The 19,648-nt window shown below is 30.8% G+C and overlaps 3 protein-coding genes across 3 annotated transcripts; 1 reads left to right on the forward strand and 2 right to left on the reverse strand.

The window, feature by feature from the left end:
• Window positions 1-1,714: 1,714 nt before the first annotated feature.
• LOC119612186 (erythroid differentiation-related factor 1) lies at window positions 1,715-7,506 on the reverse strand. Its single transcript, XM_037967917.1, is given in 8 exon segments — window positions 1,715-2,719; window positions 2,791-2,981; window positions 3,053-3,180; window positions 4,087-4,270; window positions 4,327-4,837; window positions 4,900-5,493; window positions 5,496-7,227; window positions 7,287-7,506. Coding segments are annotated over 8 exon segments (3,810 nt in total). The 5' UTR covers window positions 7,305-7,506; the 3' UTR covers window positions 1,715-2,267.
• A 1,570-nt stretch (window positions 7,507-9,076) lies between these two features.
• Window positions 9,077-18,196, reverse strand: LOC119612184 (rab5 GDP/GTP exchange factor). The gene is made up of 7 exons (XM_037967915.1): window positions 17,874-18,196; window positions 17,577-17,798; window positions 16,024-16,339; window positions 15,803-15,960; window positions 15,483-15,739; window positions 15,176-15,418; window positions 9,077-10,169 (listed from the first exon to the last, which is right to left on the reverse strand). Exons 1-7 carry the CDS (start codon window positions 18,013-18,015, stop codon window positions 9,171-9,173), a joined length of 2,337 nt encoding a protein of 778 aa, XP_037823843.1. The 5' UTR covers window positions 18,016-18,196; the 3' UTR covers window positions 9,077-9,170.
• Window positions 10,704-14,065, forward strand: LOC119612185 (UPF0430 protein CG31712). The gene is made up of 5 exons (XM_037967916.1): window positions 10,704-11,199; window positions 11,269-11,325; window positions 11,392-11,592; window positions 13,503-13,586; window positions 13,646-14,065. The coding sequence occupies exons 1-5, from the start codon at window positions 10,885-10,887 to the stop codon at window positions 13,811-13,813; spliced, it is 825 nt and encodes a 274-aa protein (XP_037823844.1). The 5' UTR covers window positions 10,704-10,884; the 3' UTR covers window positions 13,814-14,065.
• Window positions 18,197-19,648: the final 1,452 nt, after the last annotated feature.

Genomic DNA, 19,648 nt, shown 5'->3' on the forward strand with positions numbered 1-19,648 from the left:
TCTAGTCTATAGTCTAGTCTATAGTCTAGTCTATAGTCTAGTCTATAGTCTAGTCTATAGTCTAGTCTATAGTCTAGTCTATAGTCTAGTCTATAGTCTAGTCTATAGTCTAGTCTATAGTCTAGTCTATAGTCTAGTCTATAGTCTAGTCTATAGTCTAGTCTATAGTCTAGTCTATAGTCTAGTCTATAGTCTAGTCTATAGTCTAGTCTATAGTCTAGTCTATAGTCTAGTCTATATCTAGTCTATAGTCTAGTCTAGTAGTCTAGTCTATAGTCTAGTCTAGTCATAGTCTAGTCTATAGTCTAGTCTATAGTTCTAGTCTATAGTCTAGTCATAGTCTAGTCTATAGTCTAGTCTATAGTCTAGTCTATAGTCTAGTCTATAGTCTAGTCTATAGTCTAGTCTATAGTCTAGTCTATAGTCTAGTCTATAGTCTAGTCTATAGTCTAGTCTATGTCTAGTCTATAGTCTAGTCTATAGTCTAGTCTATAGTCTAGTCTATAGTCTAGTCTATAGGTCTAGTCTATAGTCTAGTCTATAGTCTAGTCTATAGTCTAGTCTATAGTCTAGTCTATAGTACTAGTCTATAGTCTAGTCTATAGTCTAGTCTATAGTCTAGTCTATAGTCTAGTCTATAGTCTAGTCCTATAGTCTAGTTTATAGTCTAGTCTATAGTCTAGTCTATAGTCCCTAGTCTATAGTTCTAGTATCAATTGTGTTATCATCAAGTGTTAGTCATGAACTACAAAAATTTTTTGCCATTCGTATCTTGTGGCTCCGTTATTCTAAAACTCAATAAACATTTAATTTAATTTGGAACCTTGACCACTTATTTTACTTCATAAATACGCAACCATCCTAATATATACTAGACTGTATATTTGTACTTATTAAGAGCAAAAATTTAATACTTCTTTGTGCTTATTTTGTTTATTATAAAACAAGAACAAAAACAACAAACAAAAAATAATAATTAAAAGCTAGCGAATGTTGTTTATACATACATATGAGTCTACATATAAAAATATTTAACTTTTAATGCCGACGACCAACGAAAAATTCTGCTGAGCTGGTATTATTTATATACATAAAACAAAAAAACAATGATAATTAACTAAATATTAAATAAACAAACAAAAAAGTAAGTATTAAACTAATTATAGCTGAAATAAACAAAAACACACAAACTCTACGAATAAAATATAAAAAAAAGAAATGCAATGAAATAAATAAAAATGCTGAGATAACCGGAAAAACAAAAAAAAAACTATTTCAAGTACAAGAAATGACCCATATTTGGTAGTTAAAATAATAACAAAAAATATAAACAAATTGAGGTTAACTAAATTACAAGTGTAATTAATTTGAGAGCAAAAGATTTAAATGCATTTATCTCTCTCTCACAAATGTACAGCCTACTTTAAGGATTCTATGAAAAATAAAATTAAACAATATGAGTGTTTGTTTTATTTTGTAACTATTTTACAAATGATTAAAAAATCTTTATTTAAAGCACGTTTTAGACATGATATTGTTATTTAATAAATAAGAATTCAAAAGGTTGTATTTGAAATATGTGTTTTAAAATGTCATAGAGTAATTAATAATTAGTTTCATTGAAAACGTAGTATAAACTGGAACAAAAACAAAAACGATTTAAAATCGTCTTAATAGCAAAATAAAATGTTCGATTTAAAAAGTTTAGTAAGTTAATGTTAACAAATGTTTAAAATTTGTTTTTGTTTATTTTGTTTTTTCTTTCTAAACAATTTCAAAGTATTACCATGGACTAAGTGTGTTGATAATTGTAACACACATCATTTTAATTGCTGGTGAAAAAGTTCTTCTTAATGAAGCTGCTCATGATTGTGGTTGCGGTCGAAAGTCTGGTTAATTATATAAAATGTCTAATATAAAACAAAGAAACAAACATTGTGATATGTTATTTATGAATGAATAATTAAAAATTGTATAAAGTAAATTGTATTTCAAACAGCTAAAATTTTAGCAAACATTTTCAATGTTTATTTTGTGTAAAGAGAAAAGTTTTAAAGTTTTTAAGTGTAAATAATATCTGGTTGCTTTAATTAAGTCTATTAATAAATAATTAAATAATAATTGTTTTTTTTTTCTGGGTTGGGGAAAGGTTACAAAACACAAAAACATTATACCAAACATTCTTTTAAAGCAAAGGGAAGTAAGTGAAAAAAAAATTTAACTTAATATAAAGAAAACTAAATAAATACAAAAAGCTATTAAGCTGCTTAGCAGCTTGTATTACTATTATTATTGTTGGTTATATTATTTGTATGTATTTGTTCCAGTTGTGTCAGTCTCTCCAATAGATTTGCAAATTGTTGTGCCAATACTTTAACACCATGCTCTGCATGCTGAGCCCCTGTTACTTTTCTAATATTCAAGGTTTCCATATACATTTTCTTGTACAATTCGGCCCGTTGTTTGGTATCCTTTACACCACTTAGCCATAGTTTTATAAGAGTTTTCAGGGCATATTGTAAACGACTCTCAAACAATAGAATATGCTTTAGAAATTCAACTTCACTTGTGGTATTCTGTGAAGCAGCATTTGCTGTTGAATTTGTCAATTCGGCTGAACTTAAATTACTAACAGCATATTCGAAGAGGGTTTTCGAATTGAGACAAATTTCTAATGCTTGTTGTAGATTTTTGATTTTCTTCATATTGTTGTTGGAATCTAGAGGGTTAAAAAAGTTAGAAATAGAATAATTTTAATAAGGGTAATATTGTGTGAATTATAATAATTACTTTCTGCTAAAAATTCTTGCAAAGAAATACGCTCTAACTGCACAATCAAATAATCGCTGGCCTCTTTTAGGGAATCCAATATATTGGCGGACTTTTCATAATGATATTTACACAGTTGTAGTGTAGTTTTTGGCAAACTTGCTGAATCGGTGCAATTATTACGCAACTGACTGTAGTGGAAAGAGGCAATTCTGTAAAGAAATAAGTTAATTAAATAAAAAAAAAAATTTGTTTTTTTTCATCTTTTGTTTCTTTTACTAACCTTTTGTGTATTAAACCTGAACGATAAGTATACAGAATTTGTCTTGAACCCGGATGCTCAACATCACATAATTTTAATGATTTTTGTAACAAATCTAAAACTTCCTTTTCTAAGTCATTGCGGCAAACCTAAAAAGTAAAAATAAACTTATTAAAAAAATCCTTTTTATAGGAAATTTTCCAAAAAATCTCTTTTTATAGAATATTTTCCAAAAAAAAAAAAATAATTTTTACCGGAATCTTTCGAAAAATGTCCTTTTTATAGAAATTTTTTGAAAAAGTGTCCTTTTTATTAGTAAATTTCAACAAATTATATTCTAGTTCAGTTCTAGTTCAGTTCTAGTTCAGTTCTAGTTCAGTTCTAGTTCAGTTCTAGTTCAGTTCTAGTTCAGTTCTAGTTCAGTTCTAGTTCAGTTCTAGTTCAGTTCTAGTTCAGTTCTAGTTCAGTTCTAGTTCAGTTCTAGTTCAGTTCTAGTTCAGTTCTAGTTCAGTTCTAGTTCAGTTCTAGTTCAGTTCTAGTTCAGTTCTAGTTCAGTTCTAGTTCAGTTCTAGTTCAGTTCTAGTTCAGTTCTAGTTCAGTTCTAGTTCAGTTCTAGTTCAGTTCTAGTTCAGTTCTAGTTCAGTTCTAGTTCAGTTCTAGTTCAGTTCTAGTTCAGTTCTAGTTCAGTTCTAGTTCAGTTCTAGTTCAGTTCTAGTTCAGTTCTAGTTCAGTTCTAGTTCAGTTCTAGTTCAGTTCTAGTTCAGTTCTAGTTCAGTTCTAGTTCAGTTCTAGTTCAGTTCAGTTCTAGTTCAGTTCTAGTTCAGTTCTAGTTCAGTTCTACTTCAGTTCTAGTTCAGTTCTAGTTCAGTTTCTAGTTCAGTTCTAGTTCAGTTCTAGTTCAGTTCTAGTTCAGTTCTAGTTCAGTTCTAGTTCAGTTCTAGTTCAGTTCTAGTTCAGTTCTAGTTCTAGTTCAGTTCTAGTTCAGTTCTAGTTCATAGTTTATTGATTTTCTTTTTATGAAAATGTTGCCTTTTTATGTATGAGTATTTATTTACCTGTTCAGCACTACTATAATCCTGCAATTGTTTGGCAAAAGTAAAAGTGGCAGTCGATAGTTCCCAATTAACTAAATCCCACAGCTCGGCATTCGATTTACGAGAACCCAAAACATCTTTGGCTTTTTCATAATACGAAAATGCTTCATTGTAAAACATTTTTTGTTGTTGTATTAAATCGATGCTATGAAATAAAACAATATTTAAAACTAATTAATTATGCAAAAATAAAACACTCACCATTCACTAGGTATCATTAAATGAGCCCTAAAACGCATAAATCTACCCATGTTGCAGTATAAAAATGCCATATTAATATTATCCTGAACTACACTGAAAGCTTTTATGCCACGTATTAAACAATCGTAAGATTTCATGGCCAATTTCAAATATAAAGGTTCTTCTTTCTTTTTGGTGTCATCATTTTCTTCCTTGTCCTTATCGGCCTTAGATTCAGCATTTTCTTTGGCTTCCTCTTGTTGTGCAGTATCATTTGTATTGAATAATTCTGAGCTGTGGTCTTGTACATATTTGGTGTATTCTTCTTGAGCCCAAAACATATATTTCACACCCAATTCATTGCGTACATTACCCAAACGTCTCAATAGTTCGTGTCGTGCCTCCTCATCTGCTTTATCGCCCGTCGAACTGGTTACATGTTCTAAGGCATTTTCATAACAGGCGCAACTGGAGGCCATTAAAAATTCAATATTTTCTTGAGGTTCAATCAGTTCCGAACAGTCATCAGTGTCTAAAATGAAATCACAATTTTTTATTATAATATGACTAATCCTAGCTCTTTTTGGTACTTACCCAACTCTTTTTCCAATTCTTTGCGTATGAACTTTTCCGCATCGTATTTTCTATTGAAATCTTTTAAATGTCCCTCAATATTTTGCCAATCTTTAGTCATTTGAAATAGACAATCGCCAGCACGTCCCAATAAACAACTCTTCTGGGAAACTAATGAACTCATATACTTCAAAACCACCTGCTGACATTTGCAAGACATATAAATGGCTCTTAAACTTGAACCATATTTCTGTTCCACATAATTATGTTCCGCCAAAGTGGCATATGTTAGGCAAGCTTTTTCCAATAGCAACAGTTTAAGATGTATATTCCAGGAACCAAAAAGTTGTGAATTAAAACTAACAGCAATCTGTTGAGGTAGCTGTGACTGTTGCTGTTGAGAGGTGGCAGTTGTTAAAGGTTTTAAATCTTTAACTTGAGATTTTTTAACTTTTGATTTCTTTGTTTTCATTTCCTTTACAGACTCATCATCACTTTCCACTGATTTACTCCTAGATAAGGGCGCCTTTTGTGCGTTCAGTGACTCATAGGGCAAAGGTATAGGTTTAAAAGGTTTGGCCATATTGGGATTTTGTTCTTCATGTATGATTTTTGTTTTTCTTCATCTTTGGCTCGAGCCTCAGTTTCTTTAATGAATTTCTCCTCATTTTTATTGAAAAACTGCAAGCAGGATAAACCCTTACTTATATGTTCCAAGGCAATGGAACATCTCTCTTCCACCGAAGCCACCAAAGGTGAGGGTCTTTGACTGCCTGTTTTAGTGGTAATATTATCCAAATTAAACTCTTTAAGAGTATCACATATATTTTGGACAGCCACATTTTGATCTTTACTTAATTCTTGGAAATTAAATAATTCTTCATGTTTGCTAAAGGCGCCATATTCCTCGTCATCTTCCTCGTCTTCATCCTCCTCCTCGTATAGGGATTGTGTATCGGAATCATTGTCACAGGTATCAAATTTGGGATCTTTGGGATCTATACCGGCTGGTATATGCAAATCCGACAGTATATAATGAGAAGAAGTAACAATTTGAGGATATTTCTCTTTGGGCAATAACTTTATACAATTGTCCAATAAAGCCCTAATATTTCCCGCAGTTTTGGCGGTTATCTGAGGAGAACGATTTTTCATATTACGTGCCACAGTATAGAGCAGCATGGCCACTGGTACGGTAAAGGGATTTTCTTGCTTTTCGTCACATTCGGAGGCATTTGTTTGATTCTTACACAAGGTAGTCAAATCATAAAGTTTTACAACATCGTCATTGCGACCCTTGAATAGCCAATAGGTATGACCCTCCTTTGTAGCATTAGCCTTTAGAAAGGCCAATATATTTTGTGCCACATTACGCACAACTTGTGGAGAAAATTGTGAATTTTCCAAATAGGGCAAATCTTCAGTTTTAATGATTTCATATTTCTGCACTATGCCATCTAAATGATAACACATCACCACTTCTGGAACATTACACATTAGATTATCCAGCCAGTAATCTATGCCAGTCAAAACATTGATTGGTTTGGTCATATCACGCAGTCTTAAACTAATACAGGGGCGATTAGGGCCTCCAAATATGGGCATATCTGTACCGATTAACATGCGTATATCTTCAAAGGTCCAAACCACATTACGTTGAAAGACATGAGATGAATGAGGATCCGGTACATTTTCCTCCACTTTGGGTTCTGGCAGTACAGGATTTTTAATGGGCAAAGTGGTATTTTTCTCAGTACTTTTCTGTTGATTATCGGAGACCTCAGAAACTCCAGATTGTTTTAGCGAGTAGTATAAAAACTTGGAAAGTAAATTCTTAGTTTGTATAGCTTCACGTGACTTGTCTTTTAAACAAAAATTATGGCCTCCCTCACCATAGGCCAAAATCTGTTCCAATATAAAAGTTCTCAACCATTTCCAATCATCGTCAGCCTTGCGTAGCAAATACTTTTGTATATCAAACTCATCCAGCAAAATAGTATTGCCCACTTTGTGCACTATCATACTAATAGCTCCTTGCGAGGTATAGGGGAGTTTTAACAACTTCTTAATATTCTCAGCATCTGCCACCACATCTACCTCGCCCACACAATCGGGAAACATATGGGCCATGCGAAAACTGGCAAAACCAGGACTGTGATACAAAGCCTGGTGCAGACCATAACTATTATCGGCCGTGGTCAGCCAATTAGAGGGTGGCAGATTCAAGTTGGTATTACACTCCAAACGATTGAATTTCACCGGTACTTGTACCTGGGAAAACTTTACGACCGCCTTAGACTTGACTGTCTCCTCCACTTCGTGAGGCTCCACATTCTGACACACTTCAATCTGGAAAAATTGTTCGTTTAAGTCTATTTTAGAAATTATGTCATTTTCGTAAAATTTACCTCATCTGCATTTTCCATATTGTTTATTTATGTTTTTTCCCTCATAAGTTTTGTTTTATTAAAGGTTTTTTCTTTTTATTTCAATTATATTTTCCAATTTTTCTAATTCTTTCCAGAAAATCGACAAGCTTTCTTCTTCTTTCTAATAGAATCGATCAACAACCAAAAAAAACACTCGAAAAAACCCAAAAACTTTTGCGGCTGTTTTTGACAGTCAGCTGTTATGCAGTGTTGTCAATTTTAAGGAAATTATATAAAGTAGATAAACTTTTTTTTATTTTATGAAACATCCTGTGAACACCGTTTCAATAATTCATATCAAATATGTTGGCTAAACGAAACAAAACCAAATTTCAAATAGCAAGATTTTCACAAGTTTGTGGTTTTCGTTAATAAATGTTTTAATTTGGTAGTTTTTAATCGAGTACATAGGATGTATGTGAAAAAATTTAAAGACCATTTTAACTTTTGGAAACAAGTTGATAAAAAATCTAGCGTGTGAAACCAAAGAAACACGATTTTACTACTTGTAAATATGTATTTTTATTGTATAATAAATCTGGTATAAAAGAAAACCGTTGTCCTTCAAAAAATATAAAAAAAAATTAATTTCCTTCAGCCCTTTTGAGAAGCAATTCCTTTCTATGTTTATGAGTAATTTCTAAAAATTGTATATATTCCTCATCCACATCTTTCTCCGCAGATTTGTCATTCATATTTGCAGCGTCTAGATTATGTTCTATCGTCTCCTCTTCCTTGCCATCGTCGTCCTCCTCTTCCGATGATGTCTCATATTCATTGGCATACTTTTCCAATAACATCAATTGTTGATCTTTACTATCACCTCTCCAGGCATTCTGCTGTCGGGTATGAAAATCAATGGCAGAACAATATGTTTGCCACCAAATTTGTAAACTTTGAGAATATGAAGTTATGGGACCAATTGTGGGATTAGTTGAATATTGCTGGTGATTATTTTTAATGGTGGGCAGGTTACGTTGGTTTTGTTTGTTTCCATTGTTGTTGCTGTTGTATTTATAAGTTGCGACAGTTGTTGATGCTAACTGTTGTGCTTGCAATTCCTTTTTTCGTTGTTCAGCTTTTTCTTTTTTGCGCCGCTTTTGATACATTTTGCGTTTTGTTGTAGTTTTCATTTAAAGATTAAAGTTTTCGTTTAATTTCGAATTTTCTTTTATTTTTGCTTGGTATTTCTTTTGTTATTGTTTACATTGTGCCAATGCTGTCAATGTATAAATTTCAAATAAAACGCTAATAAACTTAAACACATATCGAGTGATTATATTCAATAAACTCTATCTGATGAAAATTATATTTTTTGATGCAAAATATTTAACAATCCCATATCCGTGATATAGTCACCAAACAATGGTAAATATTTTAGAAAATGGAAAATATCAGCACAAATAAATATAATATCAATAGAAATTATATTACTAACCTAGATCTGTATCGGTCCATAATTGGCCATAGGAGCTATGGTTCACTTCCGAAAATCGCTTAAATGGGGTTTAAATTTCTAATGGGAGCGTGAATGGCGAATAATGGAATCGTGGTAACGAGGTAACGAGGTATTAACGATAAAAATCGTAATTCAGAGATGACAAAATGAATGACAATTTCCTTTAAGAAACTAGTTTTAATACAAATGTTACCGTGTTCTAAAACAATGATGTATATTTCATAATTAACTATAATTATTAAATTAAATAAAGATTAAGTAAAGATTGAAATAAATAAAAAATAAAACTCAATTTTCACAAAATATTTTTTTCATACATTTTATTTCTTTTTCGCCACTTGAACAAAACATAAAATACAAATTTACGCAAAAACTACACTTGGGTTACAAAAATGAGTACGTTACTAATAAGGACAATAACATTTAAGACTTTTTATTTCTTCTCCCTGTTGCTGATGTTCCGCAACAACATCACTGTTTATAGCATGAGTGAGAGAACTGTAATCGCCGGTATTACAGGAAATCGATGGTATCTCAAATGTAGAAAACCCCCGATAATCGGTAATCATGGGTTTTAAAGGTGACGGAAGCATTGGTTCATTAGCAGGTGAATCGCTATCGAGTAAACTTTTTGTATTATCCTCTAAAATGGGCAAAGAATTTGCCTGCATTTGACTAGATGTGGAAGGTTGTGGTTGATTTTCAAAAGGTGGTGTTGCTGCTTTTAACAGAGGATCAAATTCTGCTAAATTGATTTTAACATCATCGGCCACACTATTTTCATTGCTGTGATCAGACAAATCAAAATCATAGTTAATATTTGTCAAACCACCGCGAAATTCAGCAGTTAACATTAAATCATCTGTTGAATCGGATGGTTCATCGAGCAGAGAATTACTATCGAATGTATAGTTAAATATAGGAGAAGCGAATAACATATCGGTGCTCTGCTGAGATGAGGGTAAGGGCGATAGACGACCCAAACTGCTATTGTTGGCACCATCTCTTATAGAGAGTTGATGTATATTGGATGTACTTGTGTCCAGAACACTATCATCAGCCGATGTTAGTTTTTTAGGTGATGCTACTAATTTTTGGGGTTTTAATGGTAAAGGTAAAACTTTGTTTTGTGTTTCTTTTGCTGCAATGGGTGTCGAACTGTAACCAGTAGCATCCATGGCAGCCATTAAATTGTGTTTGTAATGGCCCCCTAAAACTTTGGCAACATTTTCTATGGTTTTTTCTTTATCTGCAGCATTTTCTTTGTTTTCATCGTTGTCGTTTTCGGATTCGTTTGTAAGATGAGCTCGTGCCTGAGGTATTAAGAATTCTGGTGTCTTAATGGGTAGTATGGTGAGAGGAGCCTTGGCTAGTACGGCATCAACTTTTGAACATATTTCCAACTGAAATTAAAAATAAAATTTAATTTTTGTTATTTATAATGAGACTATCCAAAATTCTCTATGAAATCAAAATTTATTGAAAAATAATAATAGAAAATTTTTTATGGAAAAGAAAACTTACCGAAAATTTTCTACAAAATAAATATTTATCGAATGTTTTTTATAAAATAAAAATTAATCGAAAATTTTCTATGAAAAAAAAAATTATCGAAAATTTTCTATGAAAATAAAATTTATCGAACATTCTCTATAAAAAGAATATTTATCGAAAAATTTCTATAAAAAGAAAATTTATCGATAATTTTCTGTAAAAAGAAAATTTAAAATAAATTTGTATTAAAAGAAAAATTATCGAAATTTTCTATGAAAAGAAAATTTATAAATTTTAAACTTTTGCAAAAAAAGGCCGGCAAGAAATTTGTACAAGCGGTTTTAACATCCTTGCGTGTAAACAACACCAAAATACTATAATACAAATTTATATTTTGGTAGACGCCCTGTGCCATCACCATCGACTTAGTTGTCAAAAATTCTCTACTGTCACAAGTAATTCACAATAAATGAATAACACCATTGCGTCAACAATCGATTTTAGGCTGTAGATTTTTTATAATTTCTAAAAAAAAAAACTTGTGAACAAATTCCATCTACAAAAATAGTATTTGAGCGCGGTAAAAATAAAATTATAAATTGTGTTAATATTATTCGGTAATCAATGGGTTCAAGATCACGCAGTCCCACGCCTAAGCGAAGGCATCACAAGAGTAAACACAAAAAACGCAGCAAATCGCATCATAGTGAACGTGAGCGTAAACGTGATAAGGAGTTGGATGTCTACAATAATTATGGCCACAGCGGCAGTAGTAATTCAAGTAAACGAGATAGAGTGCGTGATAGGGAACGCGAACATAATCATCATAGATCGAGAAAAAGGTCAACATCTTCTGTATCATCGAGTTATACGGATAGTGATTCGCAGACGCAAAGCAGTAGCAGACATAAAAAGGGACGCTATAAGAAGTTAGATGAGGTAAGCCGGGAGGAGAGGAGGAAGAGAAGTAATAAGTGTTTTAACTAGAAGTTTAATTTCTTAAACTAGGTGGAACGTTTGGCTGAAATGGAAAGACAGCGCCGACAAAAAGAGGCCGAGCAAAAGGTAATTTTGTTTTTGTTTTTAGTTAATTATTATGATATTAATATTAAATTTCTTTTTGTGTATTAGATCATTGAAGAAGAAGCTTCCAAACGCATAGAACTCTTGGTTAAACGCCGTGTTGAGGAAGAGCTGGAAAAAAGACGTGACGAAATCGAATTGGAGGTTAAAAGACGTGTCGAACAGGCCAAAATTGAAATGGAACGTGAAATGATGCTCGAATTAGAGCGTAGGCGTGAACAAATACGGGAAGAAGAACGCCGCAGAGAGGTAGGTGCTCGTATTCAGGAATTTTGTAGTAAACTTGGAGCAAACATACAATTAACCACAATACAAATACTCCAAGCTTTCTGAACTGAATAATTTCCCTTATACAAATATAATTTTTTACATTCCTGTAATCCTTTACGCCCCAACCCTCAAACAACAATACCACCAACTCCACTTCACCTTGCTATTTATCCCTACTGATGAATTAAATTTCTTCCCACCTTTTCTCTATGTGTTTTTCACTAAAAACAAACAAACATACATAATCCAAACATACAAATTTGTTTTTACTAAGTATTTTTGTATGCAAATACTGTTTGATTTTTTTTTTTAATTATTTATTTTTCCATAAAGAAAATAATTTGCTTTTTGTGCGAAAAAAAAACTTGCCGTCACTTAGAAAAACGAAGTTTGCCAAATTGGGTGGGATATTTTTTTTAGCTTTTTAACCAAAAATTATAAGAATTATTCATTTTTTGGGGATATTTTATAAAAATTTTAAATTTCGAAATTTATTAAAATATTTAAAAATTTTCTAAAATAAATTTAATTGCAAAAATATTACAAAATGTAAATTGTTTACATTACGAAATAATAAAGATCTGAAAGTTCAATAACACGGAAATAAATTTCAGCAACCCATTTGGTAAGCTCTACTAAAGCTGAGAGCAAGTTTTTGAAAACCTTAAAAACAAGCGTAAAAGCCTTGATGAACAATACAGCGCCTATGTTCATAAAAAATAATCTTTACAAGACAAAAAACACACCTAATGACTACTACTATCACAAAACTACTATTACTACTACTCCTCTCTACAAGTGGCCCCATAAAGGTGTAAACTGCGAAAGTAAGTTTGATAAAAATAAAATATTTAGCAAAACACTGAGCTGGAAAGCAGAATCTGTTAAAAAGTAAAGCGGAAACACAAAATGGAAGGTATTTAGCAGGCAAACTATTAAAGGCTGAAATAAAATAATATAATCCATCTGATACACCTTGAAAAGTGGAGAAAGAGTTGATTATGCCTTAAAAACGATATAACCACTCTAAACAATACGGTCTATATAACTATCAACTACATCTAAACATACGCTTAGATATCAGTTCCTATTTAACGATTTGGTTTTTTTGTTTCTTTTAAATTTGAAACTTTTATTTTTTTTATATAAATATTTTTTTAATTTACACTACACATACCAAAAAAAAAATAAAAAATAATTGTTAAATTGAAAAAAGATGAAAAGAAAGAAACAAAATAAATATGATATTTTATTGTTTTGTTGCATAACATATTTAGAGTAACTTGTAATTAACAATGAATATCAACATATTTTAAAAGCAAAAGTATTGGAAACTCGATGTTAAATAAAACTAATTGTAAGTAAAATTTTGTTCAAATTTCTTTTTAATGCAAAAAAATAACAAAAAAACATAAAAGGACTTTTTACTCAAAAAATGTGAAGAACAAACACTATATTTTGTATTAAACTATTAAAAATAATTTATATTTATATAATTAAAAACTAAACTAACTCAAAAAGAATTGATGAAAAATACTAATTGTATATTTTGTCCACAGACAAGAAAAAGAAAGAAAGAAAATATAATAACAACACCCAACAATTTTACCCAAAAAGATAATAAGAAAAAGAACTATAAGTGTGTTACGTTAATTTTCTTTATAAATTCATATAAAAAAAAACTGTTGTACTTTTTTCCTTAGAAATTTATATAAATTTTTATAAAAAATCAAATTTTTATTATTATATTTTGTTTTTGTTTAAATTATATATTTTTTTAAAATAAAAGTATTTTAGTTGTTTTCTTTATTTAAGAAAAATAATTTTAAAATTTTCTATAACACTAACGAATTTTAAATTAATACCAACTTCCTTTCCATAATTTATAGGAAGAGGAAAAGAAAAAGAGAGAAGAACTTGAAGAGATATTGGCTGAAAATAATCGTAAAATTGAAGAAGCTCAACGCAAATTGGTAAGTCTAACTAAAACTAACTCTTTTTCAAAATGTTTTACCAAATTTCTCATTTCCAGGCGGAAGAGCGTTTGGCCATTATCGAGGAGCAACGTTTGATGGACGAAGAACGTCAACGTATGCGCAAAGAGCAAGAGAAACGCGTCAAAGAAGAGCAAAAAGTAATTTTAGGGAAAAATAACTCAAGACCAAAATTGTCGTTCTCTCTCAAACCCGGCGATTTATAAATTTAGTAATCGTATATATAAATATTATTATCATTACTATTTTCTTCTAATTATTATTGTTCTTTTTTAAAGTTTAGTTTGTATTATCTTTTCTAACGCTTTTAAGTTCTTTTTTTCTTTTCATTTTTTTAGATTTTAGGATAAATTTATTTAGTTGAGATTTTATTTTTAAATCTCACAGTTTTTTTTTATTTTTCATTAATAAAAACAAGCAAAAGTCATGATGCCAATTAAGCAAAAGAGAACAAAAAATTATTCAATGTTTTAATTGTAACAATAATAATTAATAAAGAAAAACAAACTACAACAATTTCCATTATTTGTTGAGTTTAATTTAAAAAGGTTAATCATCCCTATTCTACATTTCGATTACGTTTCCGCTTCAGTAACGCTACGATAGAAAATAGGTATTCCAATAAAAACTAGAACTGAAATAGAACTGAATTAGAACTAAATTAAAACTGAACTAGAACTGAACTAGATCTGAACTAGAACTGAACTAGAACTGAACTAGAACTGAACTAGAACTGAACTAGAACTGAACTAGAACTGAACTAGAACTGAACTAGAACTGAACTAGAACTAGAACTGAACTAGAACTGAACAAGAACTGATCTAGAACTGAACTAGAAATGAACTAGAACTGAACTAGAACTGAACTAGAACTGAACTAGAACTGAACTAGAACAGAACTAGAACTGAACTAGAACTGAACTAGAACAGAACTAGAACTGAACAAGAACTGATCTAGAACTGAACTAGAAATGAACTAGAACTGAACTAGAACTGAACTAGAACTGAACTAGAACTGAACTAGAACTGAACTAGAACTGAACTAGAACTAGAACTGAACTAGAACTGAACAAGAACTGATCTAGAACTGAACTAGAAATGAACTAGAACTGAACTAGAACTGAACTAGAACTGAACTAGAACTGAACTAGAACTGAACTAGAACTAAACTAAAACTGAACTTGAACTGAACTAGAACTGAACTAGAAATGAACTAGAACTGAACTAAAACTGAACAAGAACTGATCTAGAACTGAACTAGAAATGAACTTGAACTGAACTAGAACTGAACTGAACTAGAACTAAACTAAAACTGAACTTGAACTGAACTAGAACTGAACTAGAATTAAAGTAGAACTAAACTAGAACTGAACTAGAATTGAACTAGAACTGAATTAGAATTAGAACTGGACTTGAACAGTAAATTATTTTTTTATAATTTTTTTTTGAAAAATTCTGATTTATAGAAAATTTTTAGAAACATTTTCTTTTCCAGTCGAACATTATCTTTTATATGATCTTTTTACTATATCGTTTTATAATTTCCTAAAATTCATATAACCAACTTACCTGAAATTCCTTTAAATCCAATGCAAACTGTTGTATGCCACTATTTATATTCTGATTGCGAGTCTTAAGCATTTCCATACGTTTCATATTTTCCGAAATCAAGTGCAAACTTTCGCAAGCCATTAAAGCACTCTCCCAGGGTGTGCTGTAGTGTTTTGAGCCCGACATCAATAAATCGAACTCCTTCTCATCCATATTTAAACTCTGAGCAGTGAGATTTTCAATAAAAGAAATAGCACAACACTGGAACAGTAAATTGATAAAAGTTAATATAAAGAAATAAAAAAAAATTAAAGAGGAAACCTACCAAATTTGTGAAATAATAACCACCTTCACCACTCATCAAACGTGAAGCATTAGTAAAACGTGTCACAAAATTAATATTACTATGCAAACGCACGGGATTGGCTTTAAGCACCACAAATATAAGAGCTGGTAGAAATTCATCAGCACTGGCCGGGCCACCAACGGAATGTTTTAGTAATTCAAAAATATGACGACAACAGCGTACAGTACATTCCAATTTCTCTTGGGGTGAGTAAAATGAATCAATACCCACAAGTTCTAAGTATACACAAGTTTTAAATCAGTTTCGAATTTCTTTAAAGTAATTACAAATTTAATTACCTGTTATGGCATTGTATACCAGTTCTCTTGACTCCGCATTTACCTCATCTATACTACAGGCCAAATGTTTGGCCGTTATCCAGCTAAGTTGGCGTATACGTTTTTGTATTTTAACATCATTCTCTTCGTCTGAGGTAAAATAAGGACTAAATAAGAATCTATAAGAAAATTTAAAAAATTAACATTTTTGGTATTAGTTTGGATTATTTTACTAGACTTACTTATGATTCTGAGTCATTACAACTTTTTCAAAAAAATCTATGGTACTTTCACGATCTTCATTGGTGGCTATTTGAAATCTCTGATCGTTATGTACAATACCAGCAAATTTCGTATATGCATTCTGTACTAATTCTGAAAGTTCATCAATATTTTTTGCTCCTGTGCTATTTATATATGAGCGTATAGCACTGTCTAAACGTTGTATCTCAGTTTTCAGTTTACGTTTACCATCGTCGGGTATACGCAGTTGTCTAAGTTGTAGTATAAATTGACTTTCAGTCGGATCGGGAACATAGTGTTTGTGATGTGAGGATGCTGTAATGAAATGTTAGGAAAATTGTAATATAATTTGCCATTTGTTCTTATAAAAACTATAAAAATTGAATAATAACTGAACTAGAACTAAACTGGAACTGAACTAGAACTGAACTAGATCTGAACTAGAACTGAACTAGAACTGAACTAGAACTGAACTAGAACTGAACTAGAACTGAACTAGAACTAGAACTGAACTAGAACTGAACTAGAACTGAACTAGAACTGAACTAGAACTGAACTAGAACTGAACTAGAACTGAACTAGAACTGAACTAGAACTGAACTAGAACTGAACTAGAACTGAACTAGAACTGAACTAGAACTGAACTAGAACTGAACTAGAACTGAACTAGAACTGAACTAGAACTGAACTAGAACTGAACTAGAACTGAACTAGAACTGAACTAGAACTGAACTAGAACTGAACTAGAACTGAACTAGAACTGAACTAGAACTGAACTGAACTAGAACTGGACTAGAACTGAACTAGAACTGAACTAGAACTGAACTAGAACTGAACTGTAACTGAACTAGAACTGAACTAGAAGTGAACTAGAACTGAACTAGAACTAAACAAGAACTGAACTAGAACTGAACTAGAACTGAACTAGAATTGATCTAGAACTAAATTAGAACTGAACTAGAACTTAACTTAATTACATATTTAATTTTGCTCTAGATTATTACATTCTGAGATATTAAATGTATAATTTATGACAAATGCGAAACCATTGCAACAGTCGGAAGTTAAAAATAAATTATCTTTATAACTATAAAAAAATTATCAGGAAAAATGTAAAACAAAATAAATATATTTCATTATCATTGCATTTAAAGAGGTTATTCGAATTACACTTAAAGAGAAATTGTAAATTAAATAAAGATAACACCAACAGAACTTTTAAGATTTAAATTTAACAAAAATAATCTTAAACCAACAATAAACATTACTATATGCAAATGTGCTCTTATTGTTCTTATATTCTAACTGGCTAATTCCAAAACTCATATAAATAAACCTCTCAAAAATGTTGGTATCAAATGAATAGGTTTCATATGTAGTTAAAAAGATCATAATCTTCCCACAATTGCCATTCAATATAAGTTGTACATCCCAAAACTAGTTAACATAAGTGTAGCGCATACAGAGGGCTTGACCAATTATTTTAACTTTAATTAAGTCAAACACATAAAAAATAAAGAAAACACATAATAAGAAAAAAAACATTACTTACCTTCATGACGCTGACGTGATTGCTTTTTTAACGATTGATTTTGTAAAGTCTTTTGGAATACGGCTGGCACTAGAGATTTTTTCTTGGTCAAAGTGTTAATGCCCTCGCCTGTCGCTGTAGTAGTGGCTACCGGTTTTTTGTGACCTGACGATGACGCTGAAGACTTATCATGCTGTTGCTGAGGTGAAGCTGAGCCACTTGGTTTGGGTGTGTCTTGAGCCACTTGAATTAAAATTAATAAATATAAATATTTATCTTCTTTTACAACAATCTCTCTAGCAACAACTTGTTACTTACATTTCTTTCGTTGTTCATTGCGTTCACGAAAACATTTGGAGCAGAGACCATCGAACTGCCAGTTACCGTAATAACCGCAACCCTGTCTGCATTTTAGATCCTGTTGACCCATACGCAACTGGGGCACTCGTGTTGTAGACATTGTTGTTTTCTTATAAATCTTTATTAAATTATTAAAATAAGTTCCCTTTAATGTATTTAATTAAGGAAATACACTTTTATTTAAAAGAATTTAAATTTCTTGTAAAAAAAATAACACAAAATAGATTTTCTACGTAAATTATCGATTCATTTCTTTTTTTACTGTCTATCGAAACATTCACAATGACAATTTTTAGGTTTTTTGTTTTGGTTTTCATATTCGTATAAAATAGTGTAGAAAAACAGCTGTTCGATTTGCCAAGCAGTGTTGCCAACATTGGTCAAGCAAAACGCGCGCAAAAAAATTAAAAAGGGGTAAAAAAGCGTAATTTTCTAACTGAAAATGGGTAAAAAAGCACTAACGTTTTTTTTAGTCAAATATTGTTTATTTTAATAAAAATTGCACATTATTTCGCTCATTTCCTACAAGACTCCAAAATTCGTTTTTTAGAACATTGGGCAACACAAAACAAAACATGTGTCATACTAAAGTCTTTCATCTGTGTGAGTTAGATTTTTAGTAACGTAAGAACTAAAACTAATGTTTGACGAATATTAGATAAATAAGATGAGAATTTTAAAAGTTATTTTATAAATAGTAAAATGTCATTAAACATTCAAACTGACAGGCACACTACCAACTGGCCAACCGATGTACCCACACCCAAATTGTAAAATTGTACAAAACTTATGAAATATATTTTTTTGCAAAATCTATATATATTATTTTTAAGTTTTTTGAGTTCTGGAAAAATTGTTAATTTCACTGATAGTGAATAACATAACTTATTGTAAAGTATTTTGAATATTTTGTTTTTTGTTTTTGAAGAATATTTGCTTTTAAAACTTAACACAAATAAAAAAAACTTTGGAGCACCCGTGTAAAAAAATTTAAAACAGTTTTTAAGAAAAATTTAGTCCTTAGTGTAAACTGATCGTATTCTAATAAACAACAAAAAGTGGTACAAATAGAAAGATCAAAGAATGATCCCTCAGTTTTCTTAACATTATAGAGAAAATGTTTAATATTAATTAAATAAATTACCTCCTGAAATTCACAAATATTTTAAAATATTTTAACAAGAGTGTTATATTCGGCTGTGCCGAATCTTATATACCCACCATCAAATCTTATGCCGTAAAAGGAATGCTCCTCTGTAAACATCAGGGAGATAAGGCTTAATTCAATTATGTACGTGATCTTCAAATTAACAAAATATTAATTTTTAAAAACAAAATATTTTTGTCCAATTTTTTTTACCATGAACATATATCAGAGGTAGTGTCAATTATGAACTGTTTGTCGTAAAATTTGGTAGAAAGATTTCGTATAACACTTATTCGTTTCGAATTTCATTGCTGTTCTCGAATTTTTAATTCAGTCATAAGCGTAAAAGTTATTATCTAAAGGGGAACTTATATGGGGTTGGGACAATTATATATCGATACCCATAAAATTTTGTACATAGATTTTGTTTTGTTGGTCAGTTATAGACCAATCGTCATAAAATTCGGCATAAAGAATTATAATAAAAATCTTTTTATTGCGAGTACAACGATGAAGTAATCATGGAGGCTTTATATATGAGGGATAGGTTTAATTGTGTAAAAAAATTATATAAAACTTATTTTTT

This window comes from Lucilia sericata, unplaced genomic scaffold (genome assembly GCF_015586225.1).
Source record: "Lucilia sericata isolate MDLA Ls3-8-SP2 unplaced genomic scaffold, ASM1558622v1 Contig001620F_arrow, whole genome shotgun sequence".
Classification (NCBI taxonomy): domain Eukaryota; kingdom Metazoa; phylum Arthropoda; class Insecta; order Diptera; family Calliphoridae; genus Lucilia; species Lucilia sericata.